The following is a 24042-nucleotide window of genomic DNA, read 5'->3' on the forward strand; positions in this document are numbered from 1 at the left end:
ACTGCATTGGCAGGCGGATTCTTAACCACTGTGCCACCAGGGAAGCCCAGCACATGTTACTTTTTAAAATCTAAAACTGTTGCTAAAAATAAAGAATACGTTGAATGTTGGACAGCTAAAGAAGAAATGAGAGTAATCAAGACAGTGAAGAGTTTATTGGAGGGCGCAAAATAATTTGAGCAATATAATTTAATCTGCAGAGTGATAGCCATTTTTATGATCAGGATGTTAAGCACTTGAACAACCTACACTTCATTTTCATAACAAAGACACAACTAGGAAAAGAGTTAATTTTAAGAATTTATTATTTTTTTTAAAAAAGCAACTTCCAGGGTTTGTCATTGTACACATTTAGCCCAGTCTCCTATAGCAGGTACAGCAATAACTGATTTTTATAACATTGACTCAGAGGCACTGAAGATCCATACTGTCTTAGGAATTATCACAGATAGAAGAGAGAATTAGAAGAGTTTAATGTTAAGTGTATTTAAAAAATCATATTCTAATTCTTTTAAATTGCTTATCCAAGTATGTTAATATAGTAGAGTTCAGATAACTAGAAAACACAATTGACTAGAACATCCCATTCCCATCTGGTGTGCATTAATAGGCTTTTTATGGCATATATCTTTATATAGTTTGCAAACTAATTCAACCCACTTTTACACAGCATTAATTGTTTTTTATTGAGTTGGCACTGGGCTGAGATTGTTGCTCATTATCTCATCATTGCTTTTTTTCTAGTTCTTGGATGGATTTCCCTCATCTGACACAGTGTTTGGACTTTAGTATATATGAGACTTCCAGATTATCTCTGCCCATTCTAGTGATATTTACAATGAGGTTATCCATGGCCAGATATCCAAGACTACTAATTAATATGTCCACTAGCTCTGTTCTTGACTTTGGTAAAAGAGAGACCTTGTGTCTTACTGGAGTATGGGCCAAGCTCCAGGACAGAAGCTGTTTGTGAACTGGTCGTCAACAGAGGTAACCACTCAAGGTTCTTATTAATGCTGTGCAAACAAGGATCTCGTCATTTCAGTAACTATTTGTACATTTATAAAAGCAATACAGTCATGGGAAAAACCAACAAGCACAGCTTGGTAGAATAACCTGCCATGAAATATCATTGGCCTTATAATAATTTACTACAACTGTTCCTTTTATTCACACTGGATAGGAAATGCTTCCATCTAACACATGGAATATGAATATATACAACAAAAAGTTGGCTTTTATTAAAAAAAACTTCAGGAGGACAATAACATGAGGGTTGAAAAAATAATTTTGTGCAGTTTCCTAATCACAATCATATGTCTGCTACCTTTTACAGGGAATGACACAAGTTTGGATAGATTTTATAAACCAGTTAAAGAATTTTCCTGCCTGTAATAGCCTACTATTAAAATATTACCTTGTTCATACAGTATAGAGGTTTCTCCTTCTCCACTGTAATTCTAAATGACTGGGGTTGACATGAAGAGTCCCTTTTTAAGGACAAACCCAGCTAATCCTCTTCAAAGTCATCATATATTTGCAGTTCCCTATTTCATCTAAAAGTTCACCAAAACAACATCTTGGAAACTGCACAGGGCTTCTGACTGATGTGCAGTTGGGATCCTGAATGTTGCGTATTCTCACCTGATGCCTGCCATCTTGATGCACAACAATGTCAACATCTTGGCTTGAACTTTCTGATGGCCACAGTGAGCCATGCAGCAGTGGTGTGGGGTGGACTGTTTTGTACCGCCAGCAGTCAAAACAGTGGCCAGGGGCTCAACGCCTCTACGCTGTGAGCCTGGGGAACCCATTCGCCTATGGAATGGTTCTCTGGAGTCCAGCAATGTCACTGCAGGTGGCCAAGACATTCTGTCACCTGCTTTATGGAGGACTATACTCAAGAAGAAACCTAATGTTCTAAAAATAGACAATATGGGCCAGGTTGGGGGCAAGCGAGGGAGGTTGCTTTCATAAGCCCTGTAAAATATCTCTGATTTTAGCTCTAGGAGGAAGCTGGGAGAGTCTCTGGCAGCGGCAGGCTGGGAGAAGGGCAGGTCTGAGGTATGCTTGGGGAAGTGTCAGTTTGGTGTTGGCAATGCAGATTTAGTGCCTGTGGACCCCGACTAGGGCACTCTGCCTAGATCTATTCTCCCCTGACTGTACCTTTAATGCCCAAGGGTTTCCCCATTCCCCCACACAATCCTTGTTTGCTTTTGCTTTCTAAAGTTGAGAGGGCAATTAGGGATCGTTTATGTCTCAATTTTGACTGATTAGCGGTGGCTCTTTGGAATTATGATTTGAGGATTGTGTAGAAATCACTGGGCTCCATGGAAGATGGTGCTGTGATTGATTAGCAATGTCTGCCATGGCTACAAGCATTGGTGTGTATGGAATGCATGCTAGGTCCTATGTCTCTGTTCTAAGTAAGATGAAAGAATGAGGCTGGCTTGATGGGTTTTTGAAGGATCTTTGGAGACCACAGCCCAAAGCACTAAGTTTGCATTTACTTAATATTCTGCTTCATTCCTGAAAAGATTTAAGGGTTTCGGGAGTGGAATTTTAAGATGTGTGGAAAGTTGGAGGGGGAGGTAATTTTGAACAGGCTGGTGCAGGAGGCCCTAAACAGTGGCCTCTGTTTTCGCCCTTGGGTGATGAAGCCTAATGTTTAGAAAGTGATTATAGAGCTTACTGGTGATAGCAGATTCAGAAAGACTTGGAGGAGTGGAGTGGTTCCCAGGCATGGTGGGAATTTCAGGCAGCTGATAATATTTGTGAGTATGTTGAAAAGCCAAGGAGAAATATATTTGTATCCACAAACACATGTGGTTTTTTTTGGATAAATTCCTTAGTATGTCCGGACTATTGTCTCTCAGCTCTACATAGAAATCTCTGGTGCACAACTTCACCGAGAAAGAAAAACAAAATCAGTGAAATTGTGTGGTAGGTGCTAGTGATGCCATTTTGGGAAGATCAACTAATGTTTGTCTGTGGAAAATAGGATCAGTCACTTCTTCGTATCTCAAGTGATTTAAATTGAAGCCAAATCTTGATTTTTTAACATGAGGCGTTAACAAGTTGCTCTTTGACGATGCCGTTGTCTGTTGATTTAGGGGCCATGTTGGGCCAAAGCCAGCCACCTCCAGCTGCTGATGGTCTGTGGGTTTTAGAAACTGTCTGATGCTCCCATCAGTACTCGCCTGTCAGTGCACATACCTGATTTCACTTACACAGCAACATGGTAACATACCTTTTCCTTCAGTAAACAACCGCCCTCTTCCTCACTTGGAAACTGGGAGAATTTGGAAGGAACATAAGGCATATCTTTTTACTCCTCTGCAAATCCCAGAACATGCTTTTGGATACCTGTATGATGTTGAGTTTCTTGCCACAATGGGGACCCCAATCTTTCCCCAAAGATGTAGGCAAAGGGTCTCGACCTTCCTGGGTGGCACACAGAGGTGAGGATTCCTTGGTTCCTAGGCCAAGGGTCCAGGGTCAAGTGATGGAGGTGGAGTGAAAGAGGGAAGGCAGCATTTAGCAACCCAGCAATGTTATTTCTTATCTGACTCTGCATTTCACCCTCAGAGAAACGATTTTCTTATTGATCTCCATGAGACACAATCCCATTTAGAGCATCTCAGCAGTTTCAGCGTCTCTGGAACCTTCTAGAGGTGATGGCTGGCTGGCTATAATTGTGACTGTAGTTGCCTCATTGTTTGTTTTCAGGCAATTCAAAATTTCGATTTCTTTCCTCTGATCACAATTGTCGGTGTACTGGTGTTACAAACCAATTTTTAAAGTGTGTGAACGTCAGTGGGCTTCATCCCCACTCGTTTCCAAAGTGGAAGCCCCCTTTAACTGGAAAGACTTGTTCTAACACCACAGAGGAGCCTCCTCCCCAAAGTTTCTGAGAGAACCCAGAGCATGAACTGTGGGTTCTAGACAGAGGGCCTAGGAGGTGGTCGGGACGGGGGTGGTGCCCTGTTGGGAGGGGGAGCCTGAGGGGGAGGGGGGAGGATGGAAGGTGGGGATGGAATTGGAGGGGTGGGGGCACTGGGGGGTGGGGGAGGGCAGTGGGGAGCAGGGGGGGGTGGGGTGTAGATGGGGGCAGGAGGCGGTGAGGTGGTGTGGTAGGCATTGTTGAGGGGGTACTTGGCAGGAGGATTGTTCTTGACTCTGGTGAAGTTGATACAGCGTCCCTGGAAGAGAATCAGAGAGAAGGAAACATGAGCTGATGCTTGCTGGGGCCTTACAACAGGGCGGGTGGCAGTGTGCAGGAGGGGGGCAGCCTGAAAAATACGTGGCAAGCAGACGCCGTGTTTATGTCCGTGCGCTCGGCAGAGCATTACACCAGAACTCGACAACAAATAAGCTCCTCGTTCCCTTCTTCTGGGCTTACTGTGTTGCAAACTTACTTGTTCAATTTCATTTTTCGCCGAGCCTCTCTCTCTCGACGAGGTGGAAGAGCAGGGGACTGACCTTAACTGGACGCACAGGGTCAAGGTGAGGACAGAGGTCGTTGAATTTAATCTCCTCAACAGCCTTGCCAGGCAGGTATTATTATCAGTCGTCCCATTTCATAGATGAGGACACTGAGGCTCAGAAAGGTTAAATCACAACTAGGAAGAGGTGGGGTTGTTGTCACCAGTAGATACAGCCTCCCGCTCCAAGCCCCTGCCTTCCCCAGAGCTCTGACATGGACAGTTTATCCTGCTTTTGTTTTCCCTGGGGAATCCCTCTTCCAGCTGCTGTCGCACCTGCCCAGGTGCCCTTAGGTTCTTAAGAAATACAACCCGGGGACCTTTGGTTGCAAAGCAGTCATCAACCCTGAATCCAGCTTTTTCCCCACCCTTCCCAGGTACCTGACTAGATAATGCAGAGTAGACACCTGGAACCCCTGCAGAAGCCTCTTCAAAGTCCAGAATACGAAGCCAGCCCTAGGTAGCCCTCTCTCCCCTGGGGCACCTCCTCTTTGCTCTCCAGAATCACAGGCCTGCCCGCCCTGCCCCCCAACAGATACCTCCAGTCTCAACAGGAACTTGGGAGCCTTTCACCCAACACTGGGCTCTGCAAGGGGCGGGAGCACAGGGGCTCTCCCTGTCACGATGTTCTCCTTCTGGTGTGTGGACCCCCCTCACCTTTCCCATTCGACCCTCCCCTTCTTGCCTGGGCAGGGTACCAGCCAGCCTTGTGGGGTCCTGGCCTTTTTCTAAACTTCCCACGCCTATCGGGGCATCTTCTTCTCTCTACTGCGTGTCCTGGATGCTGACAGAATCGGGGCCATCCCCTCTGAGGCTGCCCTGTCCCTTTCTCCTCTCCTGTTCATTTTAACCTGATTTTAACCTGATACAAGCATTATACCGGGGCCGAGGAGGGAGTACGGCATTTTTCCCGGCTTCATTCTTCAGGACGGACGCCCATCCTGTGGTGGCCAAACTGGATGGGACGTGTCCAGAGGGGCCACAGTTTCCCTTTCCAGGCCTATTGAGGACGGGCCTGAGGGGGACGAAGAGAGTGAGGCTTTAAGGACCAGTTACCTGAAGGATAAGAGGGAAATACAAGTGTGTGATTTGAGACTTGGCTTGGGGAGCGTCACGGCGGGGGCACGACGAATGTTTGTGGGAGCTGGCGGGGCCCCGAGCAAAGCTTTCCTCACACGTGTACACCCCATCCATCCTTCCGGTCCCGAGTCAAGTCCCTTTTCCTCCACACGTCTTTCCCTGAAGGGTCCTGCTTCCACTCATCCCTCGCTTCCCTCCCTGAGTTTTCTATCTACAGTCTACGCCACACACCGAAGCCTGCATACTATAATTGCTTTATCTGTAAATGCCTTGGCTCCCTGACTAGGTGAGAAACTTCTGGAAGGCAGTGGCCTTGTTTTGTGCTCCGCTGTTGGTTTAGGAATTACAATGCCGTATTTAGATGTCAGCACCCCATTTTCTCTGGGCTTGCATTTCATGAGATTAAACCATGACCTAACTTTATTAGGTTTCGATTGGGGTCCACTAACTGCAGAAATCAGCTACCATCTTCTCACTGCATTGCCCAGAACTCCCAGGTCACGGTCAAACTTTCACGGGTTAAGTCAATTTTGTGACCCAGTACTGTGAATTCCCGTTTGTCCAAGCAGCCCTCTTTTATAGCTTTATAAATCGAAGCCTCGGTTACACTTTATTTATGATCCTGGATAAAGCTCTTTCTTCCAAGATGTGAATGTCCTAACGATTACCATCTGTGATAAGTTCCTGTAACGGACAATTCAGAGTTGGGATTTACTGTACTACATGTTCTGCCCTTCATTCCTAGATATGCCCAGTCAGACCAAGAGGCCCATTTCCTTTAAAGATGAAGGAAAATTCTGATCCTGGGGAAGGAGCCTGGAGTCAAGTCCCCACGTGGCTTAGATTTCCTTTAGGGCTGGTCATCCCACTGCTCTCTCCCTCCCTTTAGGGATCAGTGATGGTGAGCTGGGCCAAGAGAGCAGGTGAATTATCTCAGAGGCCCGTTTAATTATTTCACACAAATTTTTTTTTTTTTTTTTTTGCGGTACGCAGGCCTCTCACCGTTGTGGCCTCTCCTGCTGCGGAGCACAGGCTCCGGACACGCAGGCTCAGCAGCCATGGCTCACGGGCCCAGCCGCTCCGCGGCATGTGGGATCTTCCCGGACTGGGTCACGAGCCCGTGTCCCCTGCATCGGCAGGCGGACTCCCAACTACTGTGCCACCAGGGAAGCCCAACTCTAGTGTTTTTGCTGGAGACAAAATCAGGAGCTGCCAGGCTTCTTCTGTTCATAACCCAGATTAGGATTCCTAAATGTCTTCAGAAAGATTTGAAAGGATCCACGGAACAGAAGACGATCTCTCACATCTGTCAGCTAAAGATGGAGTAAAAGCAGGCAGGGGTTTGGGGGGGGGGCAATGGGAGTGAGATGGAGAAAGATCTTCCTCGGTCAGCCCCTCCCCTGCTGCCATCACAGACTCTTGGCCACAGCAGCTGAAGGACAGGGGTGAAGGTGGGAGAGAGGCAGAGAGCGCCTCTTCCTATAGTCAGTAGCACCCCAGGGGTGCCCCACGGGCACCTGCTGCAGAGCACAGGCTGTGGTTCATTACAGACCCAGCACATTCGAGCCCAGCATAGCAGCCCAGAGCCAGAGGGGCGGGGGCAAGCTCACAGCCTCTGCCACGCCCCCCTGAGTCATATCCCACTGAGAGATGTAGGCTGGGGATAATACACCACCTGCCACTCCCGGTCAAGATGATTAACTTAACCAGTTTTCTTGAAGGGCTCGGAACAGTGCCTGGCACATTGTGTTTGGTAAGTGAAGTTGAGTCTGGGTGGGGAAACGTGCTCAGACTCCTAGTTCAGTGCCTCCTAGGAGAGCTGCAGGCTAGAACCTCTACCCTTCTCACCTGGCTTCTAGAATAAAACTGGTATACAGGGAAAAAACTGTAGCATTGGACACATGACCAGAGCAGCTCCCAGAGCTGGCTCTCTTCCACACCTTCTTCTGTCCTCCCGTTGCTGCGTCACTCCTGTAACTTATTCTTACAGGACGCACAGTTGACTAGTGATGCATTTATACATACTTACCATCCTGAAAAGAAGATGCAGACACTGCATAAACGAATCCCTGGGGTCAGTTACAGCAAGACGCAATTAGGACTTCAGGGAGGGGTGTGGCTATAAATTAAGTTCTTAAAACCGGGAGCCAAAGGAGCCAACACAAACACTGTTAACACTTAGACCATGTAGCTGGCTTTAAGATCAGTTTACACGACATCATTTTTTGCTTGCGAGAGGATAATTGAAAGGCCAGATGTTCCCAGTGTCACACATGCCAGCAAATCTGCACCAGTGTTTGGTTAAAAGTTTGCTAGGACAAATGGAGCACTTACTTCCTACGCTGGTCTTTGTAACCAGTTGAATTCTTTGCAGTATTGTCTTCGGGTTGCTTGATTCAGATCCAATATTTGGCTTTGACTTCAGTTTACCTCACTGCTCATTTACAAAGTATATATGCCAATTATTTTCACACATTAGCAACAAAATGTCCTGATGAAATTGTAAGAAGAAAATGCAACAGTATCTCTTGCTAAGTGGAGGCTTAGCAGGATGCTAGGTGATGCTCTTCCTGGGCTGAAAAATGCCATTTTGATTCGGTTGAATCTAATGGTGTTGGGAGGATTATTAGAAATGTCCAGGCACATCATCCACTTTATTATCAAAACCCCATGAGCTAAGTATTATTGTTTTCATTGTACAGAAAGGAGATTGAGGGCTCAGACCTATTTAAATAACGTGCCCAAGACCACCCAGCTGGGAAACTGTAGAAACGGGATTAAAACCTAGCTCTGCTTGCTTTAGGCTCTCCTCCCCCCTTTTTACTGTATTATCCTGAACACAGGCTAAAAGTGCAAATAATGCCGCGAGGCACTTGTAGACGGTAAGACACAGTGTGGCACTTGGCCACAGTCCATCAGCTCTTAACATAGATCTGATCAAGAGATCAGATCAAGAGATGGAGAGATCTTTCCAGAACGTAATCTGGTCAGTTCACTCCCCAGGTTAACGTCTTTCAATGGCTTCCCAAGGATCCTTAAAATAAAATCCAAATGCCTCCCTCTGATAGCATATGCTATCTGTGATCTGGCCTTGCTTATACTTTTCAATTAAATTCTTGCTCTTTGTTGCGGATGTCCACCCTAGCCCATCCTAAGCTCTCCACAAATATCTGTTTAATGAAGACTAAACTCTGCCACTTGGTAGTCTTCTCGATATAAACCTTGTTTCCCCAATGGCTGGGGCATTATTTCTGAGACACCGTCTGGGTCTTCTCCTTTTGAGGTCTTCATAGCAGCAGGAGGTTCGAGTTTAAGTTGGCACTCAATACTGCTCACACCGTTGAGGGTCTCTGAGGTGGAGCAAGCCTTCGTAGGAAGCTCAGATTTTCCCTGCAGGTTTAGGTTCTCAGAGGATCAAAGGTTCATGAACTCACGGCTGTGTGTTTACATCTCCTCAGTCATCCCCTGATGGTCTCTTTGGACCATTCTCTAGACTCTCAGGGTAGGGGTGGCGAGAATCCTGTGTGCTTCCCTTGATTTCCACACTTGAAGTGTTGACATGTTACCTTTAAAAATTTGGGTTACTTTTTATTGCTGTATCAAAGGAGGTTGTTCTTCAACAAAGCTCTTTATCTAAACTGGAGGGGACACACTTTGAAACGATCATGGTGTAGTCAGGATGAAAGATCTGATTGAGCACGTTCTGGCTTCTTCCCAGCTTTGAACTGCAGACACTGATGATCCAAGGAGAGCAGTCAGGAAACTGGGGGTGTGGGACTGTGGTCTGTCTGCCCTGCGGGTCTGGGCTGGGAGGCAGACTTCTACCTCCAGTTCTGCCTCTAGTGTGTGAAACCCTAAGTCTCTTTTCTCTCTGTGGGTCTCAGCTTCTTCATCTTCATCTGAAACAAAATTGTTGTGCTAGCTAGACCAAGGACCCTTCAGCCTCAATATTTTAAAATTCTATGAGAATTCAAATTGCTTTGGAACCCTTTAACTTGGATACTTTAATCTGAATTCTTTGGGGGCAGCCAGTTTGCACATCTTTTTTTTTTTTTTTTAAATACATTTATTTATTTTTGGCTGTGTTGGGTCTTTGTTGCTGCACGTGGGCTTTCTCTAGTTGCAGTGAGCAGGGGCTACTCTTCGTTGTGGTGCATGGGCTTCTTATTGTGGTGGCTTCTCTTGTTGTGGAGCACGGGCTCTCGGCGCACGGGCTTCAGTAGTTGTGGCTTGCGGGCTCTAGAGCGCAGGCTCGGTAGTTGCAGCGCACGGGCTTAGTTGCTCCATGGCATGTGGGATCTTCCTGGACCAGGGCTCGAACCCGTGTCCCCTGCATTGGCAGGCGGATTCTTAACCACTGCACCACCACGGAAGCCCTGCACATCATTTTATATACTACTTAGTTTGGTTAACTCTTTGTATTGCATATTTTCCAGCTGGCCATCAGATTTGCAAAACATTAATAAGTTGAAAATTCAAAATTGGATTCTCCATGTTCTGCTCTTTTGTTACCATGGTAAGTATTCAAGCTTGCCTGTGAGTTCTGAATTTGGGTTTGTGGGATGATAGGGGAAATGTGAGAAGATCTGAGGGCTGATCGCATGCAGAAGACTCACCAGTGGTGAGCTCATGTGTTCTGAGTGTCATAAAACATCTGTTTGGGTATCAGGCACACTCAATGGAGAGGGAGCTGGCCTTCAGAGGTGGTTAAAAATATGCCATGGCTTCCACAGATTAGACCAAATAGTTTCTTATGAACAGAGGTCACTTAAGGAAATTGGATTTCACAGGAAGAATATGAAAATAATCAGATGGAAAAAGAACAGGTCTGCCAAGTTTCATCCGACAAATACCTTTACTCTCTGGCCTAGTTCTCCCCTTGGTTGTCTTGTTTGGAGGTATTTCTCATGTTAAGTGGATTCGGTTTCCAAAGTTTGTTTTATGTCAGTTGTTTAGAATTAGGAGCATAATTTCTAACTTACATCACTCTTGTAAATGGGGGTTGGTTCTCAAGCTAGACCACAAAACTCATTGACGTGGTGAAGCAACTGATGTCATTCTGCTGAAGTAGGTGCTCTGGTGATAAATGAGACACATGAACAATGAACGGATGGGGGGCTGGATAGGATGACTCCATCCTGCTGCTTCTTCTGTCTGATTCTTCTCTTCATTTGTTAAGTCATTTGTGCATTCATCCTTCTGACAAATGGTTTTTGAGTGCCAACTATGTCCTGGACACCTTATAAGGTGCCACAGACAGCGCTGAGCAACCAAACACATTCCCGGCCCTCATGAAGAATATAGTCCAGAGGTGGAGTTGGACAGCAGTCAAACGTCCCACAGATAAATGGATCTCAGCAACTGTATTTGTGTCGTGTGACACTGGCCTTGGCTATAGTTGACTGGACCAGCGGGTGGACGCCTAATCTGAGGTAGACCGGTCAGATTCTCTCTTCTGGGAGTTTGGAATTATGACTGAGTTTGCAGGTAGTTAGTCAGTTAGGGTTGATCCCTTGAATAGAGGGGATGTAAGTGGAAACTGGGGGGTGGCCATCTTCTGCCACAATCAGGGGAAAGCAGAGTTCTGATTCTTTCCTCTCACATAGATCCAAAGATCTTTCCTCTCACATAGATCCAAAGATCTTTCCTCTCACATAGATCCAAAGATCTTTCCTCTCACAAAGATCCAAAGATCTTTCCTCTCCACTCATTTTTCCATACCCTCGCTGTCGCTCATCCTCTGTAACTTCTAAGTATACCAGTCTTCCTGCTTTCAGCCTTTCTCTTTTCCAGTGATATTTTGGTTTCCATATAAAATGTATATATGTACACACACACATAAATAAAATGTGTGCACATAGATATACACGTTTGCATGCACATGGATACATAGAAGTATATATAAGATGTATATCTGCCTGTATATATAAAAATTTACATATATATGTATGCATAGACATAGACACACATTCAATGTTGTCTTCCTGCTTAAATTCTTCAATGTCTCCCCTCCCCACCTTCTACAGGAAGATATCCAGGTTCCTCAGCACAAATCGGCCCTGCTCCCTTGGTGTTTCTTTCTGCCATTCCATGCTGTTTCCTTTATTGAACCACACACTTCAGCTTTGGTCCATCGCTTGAAATGAAGACACCATACTCTGGCGACTCATTTAACAGCATCCATTCATAGGCCCAAGTCTAGGACAGGGACAAAGTGGCACAGAGACAGCTGTCTTGCCTTCTTCCTCTTTCCCAAAGCCAGAACTGAGGGCAAAGAGAAGGGTGTGTTGTGAGTGGTGATGCCAGAATCCTTCTCGGCTCCCTTTTCGCTACCACACACTTGCCCTGTCTATAAATCTCATGTAATAGCCTGCCTTGTATGTGCTCTTCATGGAAAAGGATCCAAGGTCAATTCCTTTAGTTATTTGATTCATTTTGCTGACACACACGCTGGCCTGCTCTCCATAATAACTTCTTTGGATGCCAAATTGGAGGGTAAGATGAAAGCATGAAGGAAATATTTGGTAACAAGAGGAAACTAGAGAAATGAAAGGGTAGAAATAAAAATGGCACATCTTCAGTGGGACACTTGTAAACACAGGGTTTGTTAAGAACTGCTATTACTATTGAGATAAGACTTATTCAAGAACAAAATTCCCCCTTTTTAATCTGATTACAAAGTTCTACATTTTCTTTGTGGAAAATTTGGAAAATGCACAAAGGAAGGAGGGAGAAGAGGAGGAGGGAAGAATTTCAATGATTACACTCAGAGAGTTAACATTTTGTGCTCGTTCTTTCAGATCACATCCCCGCCCACCTCCACCCCCCAATACACACACAGAGTGGCCCGTATATGTACAAAAATGGGATCATCCTGTATCAAAGTTTTTTAATGAAATGCTGTGACCATTTCTCCCCTGGCATTTTGTATTTTTTTTAAATAGATTTTATGTTTTCCAGCAGTTTATTTATTTATTTGGCTGCATCAGGTCTTAGTTGTGGCATGTGGGATCTTTCATTGCGGCGAGCAGGCTCTTCGTTGCGGCGCACGGGCTTCTCTCTAGTAGTGGCGCACCAGAGCGTGCAGGCTCGGTAGTTGCAGCACGCGGGCTTAGTTGCCCCGTGGCATGTGGTATCTTAGTTCCCCCGCTAGGGATTGAACCTATATCCCCTGCACTGGGAGGGGAATTCTTAATCCCTGGACCACCAGGGAAGTCCCTCCCTTACCATTTTCAATATTATTTTCAATGGTTGCATAATCTTCTGTGACATGGAAATACCAAACGCAGTTATTAAATTCCTTATTGGGCACTGAGTCTATTTAATTTCTAACTATCCTCACATTTCTAAAATAACTTCTGAAAAGTTCTAGAATCAATTGTTAATCTTTAATTTAGGATCTTTGCACCCAATTTCATATGTGAGATGGGCCACTTTTCTTTTGTTGCTCTTTTTGTCATCAAGGTAATGCTAACTTTCACAAAAGGAATTGGGAAGATTTTCATCTTTTGCACATGTTCTATATTTGTGAAGTAGCTTAAGAGTTATTAGTTCAGATTGACACGTATACATTATTGATACTACGTATAAAATAGACAACTGATGGGAACATACTGTATAGCACAGGGAACTCTACCTAATGCACTGTGGTAACGTAAATGGGAGGGAAGCCCAAAAGGGAGGGGATATCTGTATGTCTACGGCTGATTCATTTTGTTGTGCAGTGTAGGCTAACACAACATTGTAAAGCAACCATATTCCAATAAAAGTTAATAAAAGAGTTATTAGTTCACTAAAAGCACGAGAAAATTCTCTCAAAATCTTTCTGGACATGCTGGTTTTCTTGAGTGCAGCTCTTCGATGCCTTTAAAAGTTTTTGTCACAGGTATTGACCTCTTCAGGCTTTGTACTTGAGTCCATTTCCATAATTTATCCTTTCTTAGAAAATCATTCATTCCATAAGATTTTTTAATCCTTTGCATAGCCCTGTACTGTGTACACAGGGAATTCTTACAATTGAACAAATATCTTAATTTGTGATGATAAATACCCCATTTGTCATTATCAATAATATACATATTTACATGTTCTGACTTTTTTTGACTTTCAAAGATTTGTCAATGATATTGGTACTTCCAAAGAAATTTTTTTTAAGACTTATTTCTCAGCTCTACTCTTTTTGCTTGGTTTTCATTAATTTGTTCTTATGTTCATAGATTCCTTAGTTCTGTTTTTGTAGATTTGTTTCATATTCTTTTCTAAGTTTTAACTGAATGCTCAGCTCATTGTTTTCATTTTAATAATGAAAAAAATTAAGGCTATGATTTTTTTCCAATTCCCATAAATTTTTATTGTGGTGAGGTGGTGGGAAAACGTGGCCTATAAAAATTATACTTTTTTCTCCTTTTTCTGGTTTTCTTTGTTGCCTAAGTTATAGTAATTTTTTACAAATTTAAAAAATAATGTGAATTTTCTATTTGATGGGTGCACTGTTAAATAAATATCCAAAAATCTATTTTTATTAGATTAGTTAAAGCCTCTGTATCTTTTATTTATTTTCCATCAGCTTGATCTGTTGAAGTCTAGGAGTGGTGTGGGTTTATTAATTCCTCTATACCCCAATTTTAAACACTTGTATTTGCTCAAATTTTACTTTGCTGCTTTAGTCATTGGGCCACCCAAGAGCAGCAGGGGAGGGGGCCTCTCTCAGAGCAGTCTGGGCAGAGAGAACGTCTTCTGTTCCAAAGAATTCTCTCTCCCTGTTTGGTGGTAGCTTGTCTGCAGGAATGGCTGCCATCAATTCCTTCCCTCCTGTGAGTATGGGCCCCTCCCCCTGGTGAGGAAGAGTCTATTTCTCCCCTCCCTTGAATCTGGCTTGTGATAGTTTTGAATAATGAAATATGATGGAAGTGATGTTGTACTAGCTTTGAGACTGACGTTAAAAGGCCTGGAAATTTCTGTTTCCTGTTTTTGGTGCCCTGAGACTCGGTGTAAGAGTTCCAGGCTACTCTACTATAAAGAGAGACCATGTAGAGAGCACTGAGGACAGATAGGTGAGTGAAGAAGCCCGCTTGGACGTCTAGCCCAATATACCCCCGATGACTCCAGTCCTAGCCACCATCTGACTGCATGAGAGACCAGACCCCAAGTGAGAATTATACAGGCGAGTCAGGTCAACCCACAGAACTGTGAGAGAAATAGCAAAGTATTGTTTTAAACCACTATGATGTATTTGCTTACTTATCTTATTATACAAGTTTCAGGAATACAGCATTATAGTTTAACATCTGTTTACACTACAGAGTGATCACCACCACAAGTCTAGTTACCATCCATCAGTATACAGTTGATCCCCTTCACCCGTTTTGTCCACCACCAACCTCTTTCCCCTCTGGTAACCACTAATCTGTTCTCTGTATCTATGAATTTGTTTTTTGTTTTTTAGATTCCATATATGAGTGATAACATACAGTAGTTGTCTTTCTCTGTCTGACTTATTAGCTAAGCATAATACCCTCAAGGTCCACCCACATTGTTGCAAATGTCAGGATTTCATTCTTTTTTTATGGCTAAGTAGATATACACACACCACATCTTCTTTATCCATCTATCCATTGATAGACACTTAGGCTTTTTCCATACCTTGGCTATGGGAAAAAATGCTGCAATGAACATAAGGGTGCGTATGTCTTTCTGAATTAGTGTCCAGAAGTGGAATAGCTGGGTCATATGGTAGTTCTAGTTTTAATTTTTTTGAGGAATCTCCATACAGTTTTCCATAGTGGCAGCACCAATCGACATTCCCACCAACAGTACATGAGGGTTCCCTCTTCTCTACACCCTCTCCAACAGTTGTTATTTCTTGTCTTTTTCACAATGGCCATTCTAACACGTGTGAGGTGATATCTCATTGTGGTTTTGATTTGCATTTCTCTGATAACTAGTGATGTGCCTGTTGGCCATCTATGTCTTCTTTGGGAACATGTTTATTCAGATCCTATGCTCATTTTTAAAATCGGGTTGTTTGTTTTTTTTGGTTGTTGTTGAGTTGTATGAGTCTTTATATATTTTGGATATTAACCCCTTACTGGATATATGATTTGCAAGTATATTCTCCCATTCAGTAGGTTGCCTTTTCGTTTTGATGATGGTTTCCTTCATGATACAGAAACTTTTTAGTTTGATGTAGTCTTATTTATTTTTGCTTTTGTTTTCCTTGCCTTTGGAATCAGATCCACAAAAACATTGCTAACACTGATGTCAGTGAGGTTACTGTTTATGTTTTCTTCCAGGAATTTTATAATTTCAGGTCTTATGTTCAAGTCTTTAATCCATTTAGAGTTAATTTTTGTGCATAACGTAAAATAGTGGTCTAGTTTCGTTCTTTTGCATGTGGCTGTCCAGTTTTCCCAACACCATTTGTTGAAGAGACTGTCCATTCTTCATTGCATATTTTTTGCTCCTTTGTCATAGATTAATTGTCCATATATGTGTGGGTTTATTTTTGGGCTCTCAATTCTGTTCCATTGATCTATGTGTCTGTTTTTGTGCCAATACAATCTGTTTTGATTATGATAGCTTTGTAGTATAGCTTGAAATCAGAGAATGTGATGCTTCCAGCTTTATTCTTCTTTTTTAAGATTATTTTGGCTATTTGGGGTCTTTCGTGGTTCCATACAAATTTTAGAATTATTTGTTGTAGTTCTGTGAAATACTCCATTGTAAACCACTGTGTTTAGAGTGGTTTGTTACAGAACAATACTGAAATAACTCATCGCTTTGCCTAGTAGGGCCATTCCTGGTTTGTGGAGCTGAGCACAGGAGTTGTTGTGGGTTTCTCTTTTTTTTGGACTCTGAACTTGACACTCTTCAAAGGTTGGTAAGGATCCTGATCTGTGCTCTACTCATTGCCTATTGCCTGATTGGCTAGGACTTCACATGGCTAGAATCCAAGGGTCCCCAGGAGAAAGATAAGCTCACTGGATGAGAGAAAGATATAACCCCAAAGGAAACCATCACAAACTTCCCTTTTTGTTCTCTTGATATTACTCTGCATTATTCATTATGAAATGTAGGCTGTTATGGTGATGAGAAAAGGTTGAATTGGGAGAAGCCTGGGAATGATGTTGCAATATCGAAGGGATTTTGCCTGTTTACACACTCGTGCGAGCTTACTTTTATGAGCTGGGCCTGAGACATCCTGTCACCTACTCCCATGCTGCCAGTGGGTAGCTCAAGGTTGAAAGGTCTCCCCTGCTTCTGCAGTGAAGTGGAACACATATGCTCCAATTATCATTCCAACCTGAATGTCTTTAAAAAATATTTTAATAAGTACCCTGACAGAGAGGAAACACAGTAAGATAAAGTAGTCTTGCCACCCAAATGCAGATGAATAAACTCTGTCCCAAGGTTCCATGAAAGGTTGCTAAGTGCCCATGTCTCACCTATGTCAAAAGTTACAATGAATTACTTGCCATGCAAATGAATGAATTAGTAAGTCCAAGTAGAGAAGGACTCTCTCTGATGGCTCCTGAGGAAGGTCAATATACCATTGCAGTCAACAAAGACAAAAGCATACATGGTGACATAAGGAACTGTATTTATATCTCATCATTATATAAAACTTGGCATATTATGTCTGCACCTGTCTAGTTCTAACTGACAAATCTTAAAAAAAAAAAAAAAAGAATAGGATTGGAGAAAGGAGATTCAGGAAAAGTGATCAGGTAGCCAAAGGGACCCAAAATTCAGAGTGTTCAGGGTAGTAAGATGAAGATATATGCAGAGATTCCATGGGTCATACACTTCAGAGATGGAATTAATTGAAAACATTTGTTGATTCAAGAGGAAGCAAATGGTGCTGAATTGGTCTGACCTGGTGTAACATGCCCTAAATGTTGTTTCTTAGATTTGCCTTTCTAAAAACCAGCCATTGGTTTTGACCATCCTCTCATCACTGGTGGCATCCTGTTCAATATACATGGGTCCTGCTAAGCAGTGCAGCAATTATTTCTCCCAAAAGCCTGGATGACATTTTGGATGGTTCTCAGTAATAATGTTGCTTTCATGCACTTTTCTAAGATTTAGAAAAACAATGTGGCATGGTCATGCTGAGTGAGTGAAAGTGTGACCCAGGATGAACTAATTTTACTCACAGCCTTCCTTCTCTCCCTTTCTGTCTCTTCCAGTTAACAATCTTGAGTATATTTTCCCTGTCCTTGTCCATAATCCCAGTTAAATGATTCTGATTACTTAGAACTATCATTAATATAGTCTTTCTATTTATTATTTTATTTATGTTGAGGTATTTGCCTTAAAAAATTGGGTGCCAGAAGATAAACTGAGATTGCTTAGCCAAGAGTATTATTTAGCTTGGATGTGAAATGTAAAATTATGAAATTACTTATTCATCTGGTGCATAGCTCTGGCCTCATCCTGCTGCATAGATAGAAGCTCATGGATGAAGGTTTGTTTTCTTCTTTTGCACAATGTGAGGAATCCCATCTTTAGGACGCATTCTTTTCCCATGTCTGTAGCTATCAAAGTGCTTTCCCCAAGTGGAGAGAATATTAATTAAAAAATAAAGAATATTTTGCTTTTGTGATTGCTATATTGTTGCCAGTGAGACATAGGTATGTGTCTTTTAGGTTCTCAGCATCTCACACATGCACGATTTTTCTATCCCATGACCCTGTCATAATGGCTAAGCTCCTTATTTGAGGGACCAGTTGCTTGTTATGAGGTGAAAAGTTTTCATACTAATTGCATCTACCATTCACTGAGCCAGGCTTAGTACTAATTGTTTTTTGGGTTTTAAAAAAATTAATTAATTAATTTATTTTTGCGGTATGCCGGCCTCTCACTGTTGTGGCCTCTCGCATTGCGGAGCACAGGCTCCGGACGCGCAGGCTCAGCGGCCATGGCTCATGGGCCCAGCCGCTCCGCAGCATGTGGGATCTTCCCGGACCAGGGCACAAACCCGTGTCCCCTGCATCGGCAGGTGGACTCTCAACCACTGTGCCACCAGGGAAGCCCAGTACTAATTGTTTTATATACATCATCTCATTTTGTGCACCTAATTGCACTGTTGGTTAATATTATTACCGTGATTCAAAAATGTATAAGTGGGCTCAGAAAGGCTAAGTAATTTGTCCAGGGTCTCTCTGCAAGTTAATGATGGAGCACAGCTATAACTCCAGCTCTGTTTAATGCTGAACTCTTTCTTTTGAGCAACATGTGCTTTTAGATGGGAATGAATCTAGGGCAGAGGGATTCAAGAAGCATGGCTACTTAAAGAATTGGCCACCAGTAATATTACACATTTGAGAATCTGCTTTGGGTCCTGATACCTCCCCACTCCCACCATTCTCTTCCAGCTCTCTATGTCTCTGTTTTTAACTTCCTCAGAATTTCGGTGCCCTCTAGATGCTCTTCCTAGAGAAGGGTTCCATATATCCCCACTCTTCCTTCTAATCAAAACTTGCTTGTCCTGAGTGCCTTTGCCTTTCAGTCCTTTATGCTTTGTATGTGACAAGTCTCTAGTGTGATCCATGCGCTGGGTCCACTATGAAGGTTTATTCCTTAATAGGCACTTTCTTTCCATGTCCACAAGTATACACTGTAAATAGAAATGGTTAATTGTCTCCCATATCCATTTTCACTTTCTTCCTCCAGCAGGTGAACCCTGGCATTTCACTGGGCACAGGACAATATAGTAAAGATTACGTTTCCCAGCCTCCCTTGCATAAGTTGGTTCAAGAGGTGGGAAGTGATGCTGACCTAGTGTGGTGCAGGAGTTCGCAGGTGGGTGTGGCTTCCTTTGTGTCCAGGTGTGGCCAAGTAACCTATACTCTGAACAGTTGGATGTGAGAAATGATGTGTACAAATTCTAGGTTGTGCCTTAAAAGGGAGGGGCGTACCTTCCCCTTTTCTTTTTTTGCACTATGCAGATGAAAGCCACACTCTTGGGATAGTGGAGACACAAGACAGAAGAAGCCTGGTCCCCTGACAGCATGAAGCCACCATATTGACTTTAGACAGTTTATTCTCAGAAGGTTACATGTGAGAAAAAAGAGTTCTATCCTGTATTGTTTTGGGATTTGCTAGATCAGCTGAACCTCTAACCTTAATAATGTAACTCCTACAGGAAAACTCCTGAGACAGAGTTTTACTCTAAAGGGGTGGCCCCAATACTGGGCATTTGAGGTGCTGTGGCAGGCCATCGTGATGGCCTGCTGGAGCACGCTGGGCTTTGGAATGACTCTTAAATTTTGACCATGCCGTTGGCTACCCGCTCCAAATTTGCATAAGCCGGTCCTTGCCCAGCTGACTCCGAGGGGCCTCTGACATCCTCCTGGACTCATCTGCTTTTCAGGTGAGGGCCGCTAGGCTCCTGCCAGAGTGCCCTGAAAGGTCATGGCTGATGTTTGCAATCGGCCAGACATAGTAATGAAAAATTTATAGCACTCAAAATCTGGGATTCATTTAGGAGTAGAAAGCATTAATTTAAGTTCTCCAACCTCAAAATTGGTTTCAGGCCTCCACTGGGCGCAAATACTCTTCCTAATTACAAGACTGCATAGAGTTAGATCTGAAATGGGATCATGATCCAGTATCAAAATGCCTCATCTCCATGGTGCACGAAACACCTCACTAATTCTGGCTCATTAATTAAATATTTGTGATAATTCTTCCCGGGCTGGTCTGAGCTTACGTTCTGTAGGATCTGGGAAGAAATGTTTGTTAGGCTTATATTGAGTGAGAGTATAGCATGAATCATAAAGAGGAAAAAAAATTATATCTTAAATCTTTCGGAAAGAGGCAGGATATACAATAGAGAAGAGCTTTTGTAGATTTCAGCACCTTAATTGTAAATAAAGGATGTTGCTAATGTAATAAAGGATGTTGTTCAGTGGAAGTGGCCTCAGTAGAGACCTCCACTTGGAGAGACCGGCAGTGGCACTGCCTGCTTCGTTTCTGTCAATTTATACGGTCCCTCCCAGTTGCACAAGCCCTTACCAGGACAGCAAAAGGTCACCCAGGTGCCTGCATGGACCTCTGACTCTGGAATCCTCCTTGGCCAGATTATGTTGCTGCACCTGGCTTTCTGCATTTCTTACTTCTTGTACGCTCTTCTGGCCCCAGGCTCCCCCATTCCTATGGGTTGGTGAGACCTTTGAAACTAGCTTGGCCTTTGTCTCCCTTGGCTGCAATGACCTGCTCTCCATGTCCTTCCCAAGTGATCAGCCTTTCACCAGGGCCCACTCAACAGGGGGCAGAGAACGCTTGGGAGCAGGTGATTACATGTACCTACCAGCAGTGAGAAGGCCACTGAGACACTGACAAGTTGGGCTTTTTGTCAGTTTTCCTTTTGCTCCCTCTTCCCCTACCTTAATTTAAATCCAACTCAGTAAGGCTATCCTGTATAAGGGACTCTGTTTGCTGGTTTGGCAAGGGCAGCTTGGGAATATTAGCTGCTATGTGGAAAAAGTCCTCGTCCTGCTCACCTGATTCAGAAGGACTGAGAGCTGAGGGCCAGGAGGCTGCCTGGACCATAGGAAACAGAACAACTCAGGGAGAGCCTTCACCTCTGGGCGGTATGGATGTAAAGGCCTCCAAGGCACCAGCTTTATACACAACACCAAGTTCTTTACCTCCAAGAGGTTCTTTACCTTTTGTGAGGAAGGCAAGTTTTCCAAGGGACTCTTGTCCACCCAGGACATGAGCAAAAGGCAAAGATGCTCTTCCCCCAGGTAGTCCGGTTCATCATCTCCTGCCTCCTAACTAGTCTCTCTGAGACCTCGCTTGCTCCTCTTTCCAATCCACCTCACTGCTGAGATCCAACATACCAATGTGCTAAAAATAGAGTTACCATATGATCCTGTAATCCCACTCCTGGGCACATATCCAGAGAAAGTATAATTCGAAAAGATAACATGCACTCCAATGTTCATAGCAGCACTATTTACAACAGCCAAGACATGGCAGCAACCTAAATGTCCATTGACAGATGAACGAATAAAGATAATGTGATATATATATACAATGGAATATTACTCAGCCATAAAAAGAATGAAATAATGCCATTTGCAGCAACGTGGATGGACCTAGAGATTATCACACTAAGTGAAGTAAGTCAGACAGAGAAAGAAAAATATCATATGATATTGCTTACATGTGGAATCAAAGAAAAGAGAGATACAAATGAACTTATTTACAAAACAGAAATAGACCCACAGACATCGGAAAGAAATTTGTGGTTACCAAAGGGGAAAGGGGGAGGGATAAATTAAGAATTTGGGATTAACATATACACACTCCTATATATAAAACAGATGAATAACAAGGTTCTACTGTATAGCACAGGGAACTATACTCAATATTTTGTAATAACCTATAAGGGAAAAGAATCTGAAAGAGAATGCGTACACACACACACACACGCACAAACATATACATAACGGAATCACTGTGCTGTACCCCTGAAACTAACACAACATCGTAAATCAACTGTACTTCAATAACAAAAAGTACTGATGTGGCCGACAAGGCCCTGAATGGTCAGTCTCACCTCCTGCTCTCCTTTCTCCCCACCTGCCGGTCCTGCAGTTTCCTTTCAACTCCATGGTCATCACTACTTCATGGCCATCACTACTTCATGGCCTTTGCACGTGTTCTGCCTGGAACACGCTTCCCCCAAACCTTGCTTGGCTAAATTCTGTTCACACCTCATGTTCTGCTTAGTCCCTTTTTCAGAGAGGTTTTCCTGCCCACCTCCAGTCTCAATTATGCCCACCTGGTAATCTCTTTCATGTCCTGCCCTTTTCCTCTTTCACCTTTGCCATTGTGTATTTGTCCCTCTCTTTGTTACAATACTGAAAGCTCTCTGCTGACCACTGTTTCCTTCATCACCCAGGGCCTGGCCCACAGAAGGGCCGCCAGAGTACCTGTAAAATAAAGGCGCGAAGAAGCAGACCCTGCTTCCTAGGAACATGGTGAAACATTTGTCAAGTACCACGTTAAGCCCTGTGAACGTTACAGTCCTATTCGTATCCTGTGAACAAGGTTAAAAGTCCATCTGATGGGCACAGGGTGGTCACTGTTATAATAGCCATGGTTCATCCAAGCCTACTTATGTTATCCTAAAACCTCACCACAACCTTGTAAAGTAGGTATTACTATTCCCATTTCAAAGATAAAGAGATGGACGCTCTTGAAGGCTAAGGCCCTTCTCCAGGGCCACACACACAGGAAATGGCAGTGGTACCTCACAGAGACCCCTCTTAAAATGGATGCAAGAGAACCCAGGAGAGACATTCCCTAGGTATTGGCACCCAGTAACTCAGCCTACTTATCTACCCTTTTTGAGGCCAGGGAAAAGAGCACTCAGGATTGTTAAATTTGGAGAAAGGGACACGGGAAGGTTAAATTTTGATGGGAATCAGGGAGGCAAAAGGATAAAAGTGTACAGAGCACGAAAGAGAAGGGATGTGAGGGGCACTGACCTTGGCTGGGAGAATCACAGAAAAAAGAGGAAAGGTGGCACCATAGATATGTCCATGCATCTCTTAACCTAGGGTTTCCTTCCCTAAATTTGTGCAAATTGCCCAGGAGAGACTGGTTTAATCTCCAAGGAGCTTTCCGTTCATACGTTAGTCACACGGTATAGTGTAGATTTGTCACAAAGTTTGGAATACTTTAGGAATACTTTCACAAATGCGAGTGGAGTTGAACTCCTCTGTCCCCTGTGTCATTTTAAGAGGAAAACGATTTTTTTTTTAAAGGTGTCAGATTTATGTGCTGTGGGAAGGAAGAGCAGGATCTGAACCAAGAGATGCATGGGTCCATATCCAGAGAAAACTAATTCGAAAAGATACATGCACCTCAGTGTTATAGCAGCACTATTTACGATAGCCAAGACATGGAAGCAACCTCCATGTCCATCGACAGATGAAGGGATAAAAAAGTATACATGTATACATGTGGTACATGTATACAATGGGATACTACTCAGCCATAAAAAAGAATGAAATCATGCCATTTGCAGCAACGTGGAGGGACCTCAAGCTTATCACACTAAGTGAAGTAAGTCAGAAACAGAAAGACAAATACCGTATAATAGCACTTATATGTGGAATGTAAAATGTAACACAAATGAACTTATCTACCAAACAGAAACAGACTCACAGACATAGAGAACAGACTTGTGGTTGCCAAGGAGGGGGTGCTGGGAGGGATGGATTGGGAGTTTGGGATTAGCAGATGCAAACTATTATATATAGACTGGATAAACAACAAGGTCCTACTGTATAGCACAGGGAACTATTGATATATTCGATACCCTGTAATAAACCATAATGGAAAAGAATATGAAAAAGAACGTATTACATGTATAAGTGAATCCCTTTGCTGTACAGTAGAAATTAACACAACATTGTAAATCAACTATACTTCAATAAACTAAACTAAAAAAAAAAAA

At 43.3% G+C, this 24042-nt stretch overlaps 1 protein-coding gene across 1 annotated transcript in view; it reads right to left on the reverse strand.

Annotated features, from left to right (window-relative positions):
* Nucleotides 1–287: 287 nt before the first annotated feature.
* Nucleotides 288–24042, reverse strand: part of ANTXR1 (ANTXR cell adhesion molecule 1) — a 243865-nt gene continuing 220110 nt past the window's right edge. Inside the window, exon 18 of the mRNA XM_030877432.2 lies at nucleotides 288–4202. Coding sequence (XP_030733292.1) covers nucleotides 3942–4202 — 261 coding nt within the window. The 3' untranslated portion in view covers nucleotides 288–3941. The remainder of the gene's footprint in view (nucleotides 4203–24042) is intronic.

This window comes from Globicephala melas, chromosome 12 (assembly GCF_963455315.2).
Source record: "Globicephala melas chromosome 12, mGloMel1.2, whole genome shotgun sequence".
In the NCBI taxonomy this organism is placed as follows: Eukaryota; Metazoa; Chordata; class Mammalia; order Artiodactyla; family Delphinidae; genus Globicephala; species Globicephala melas.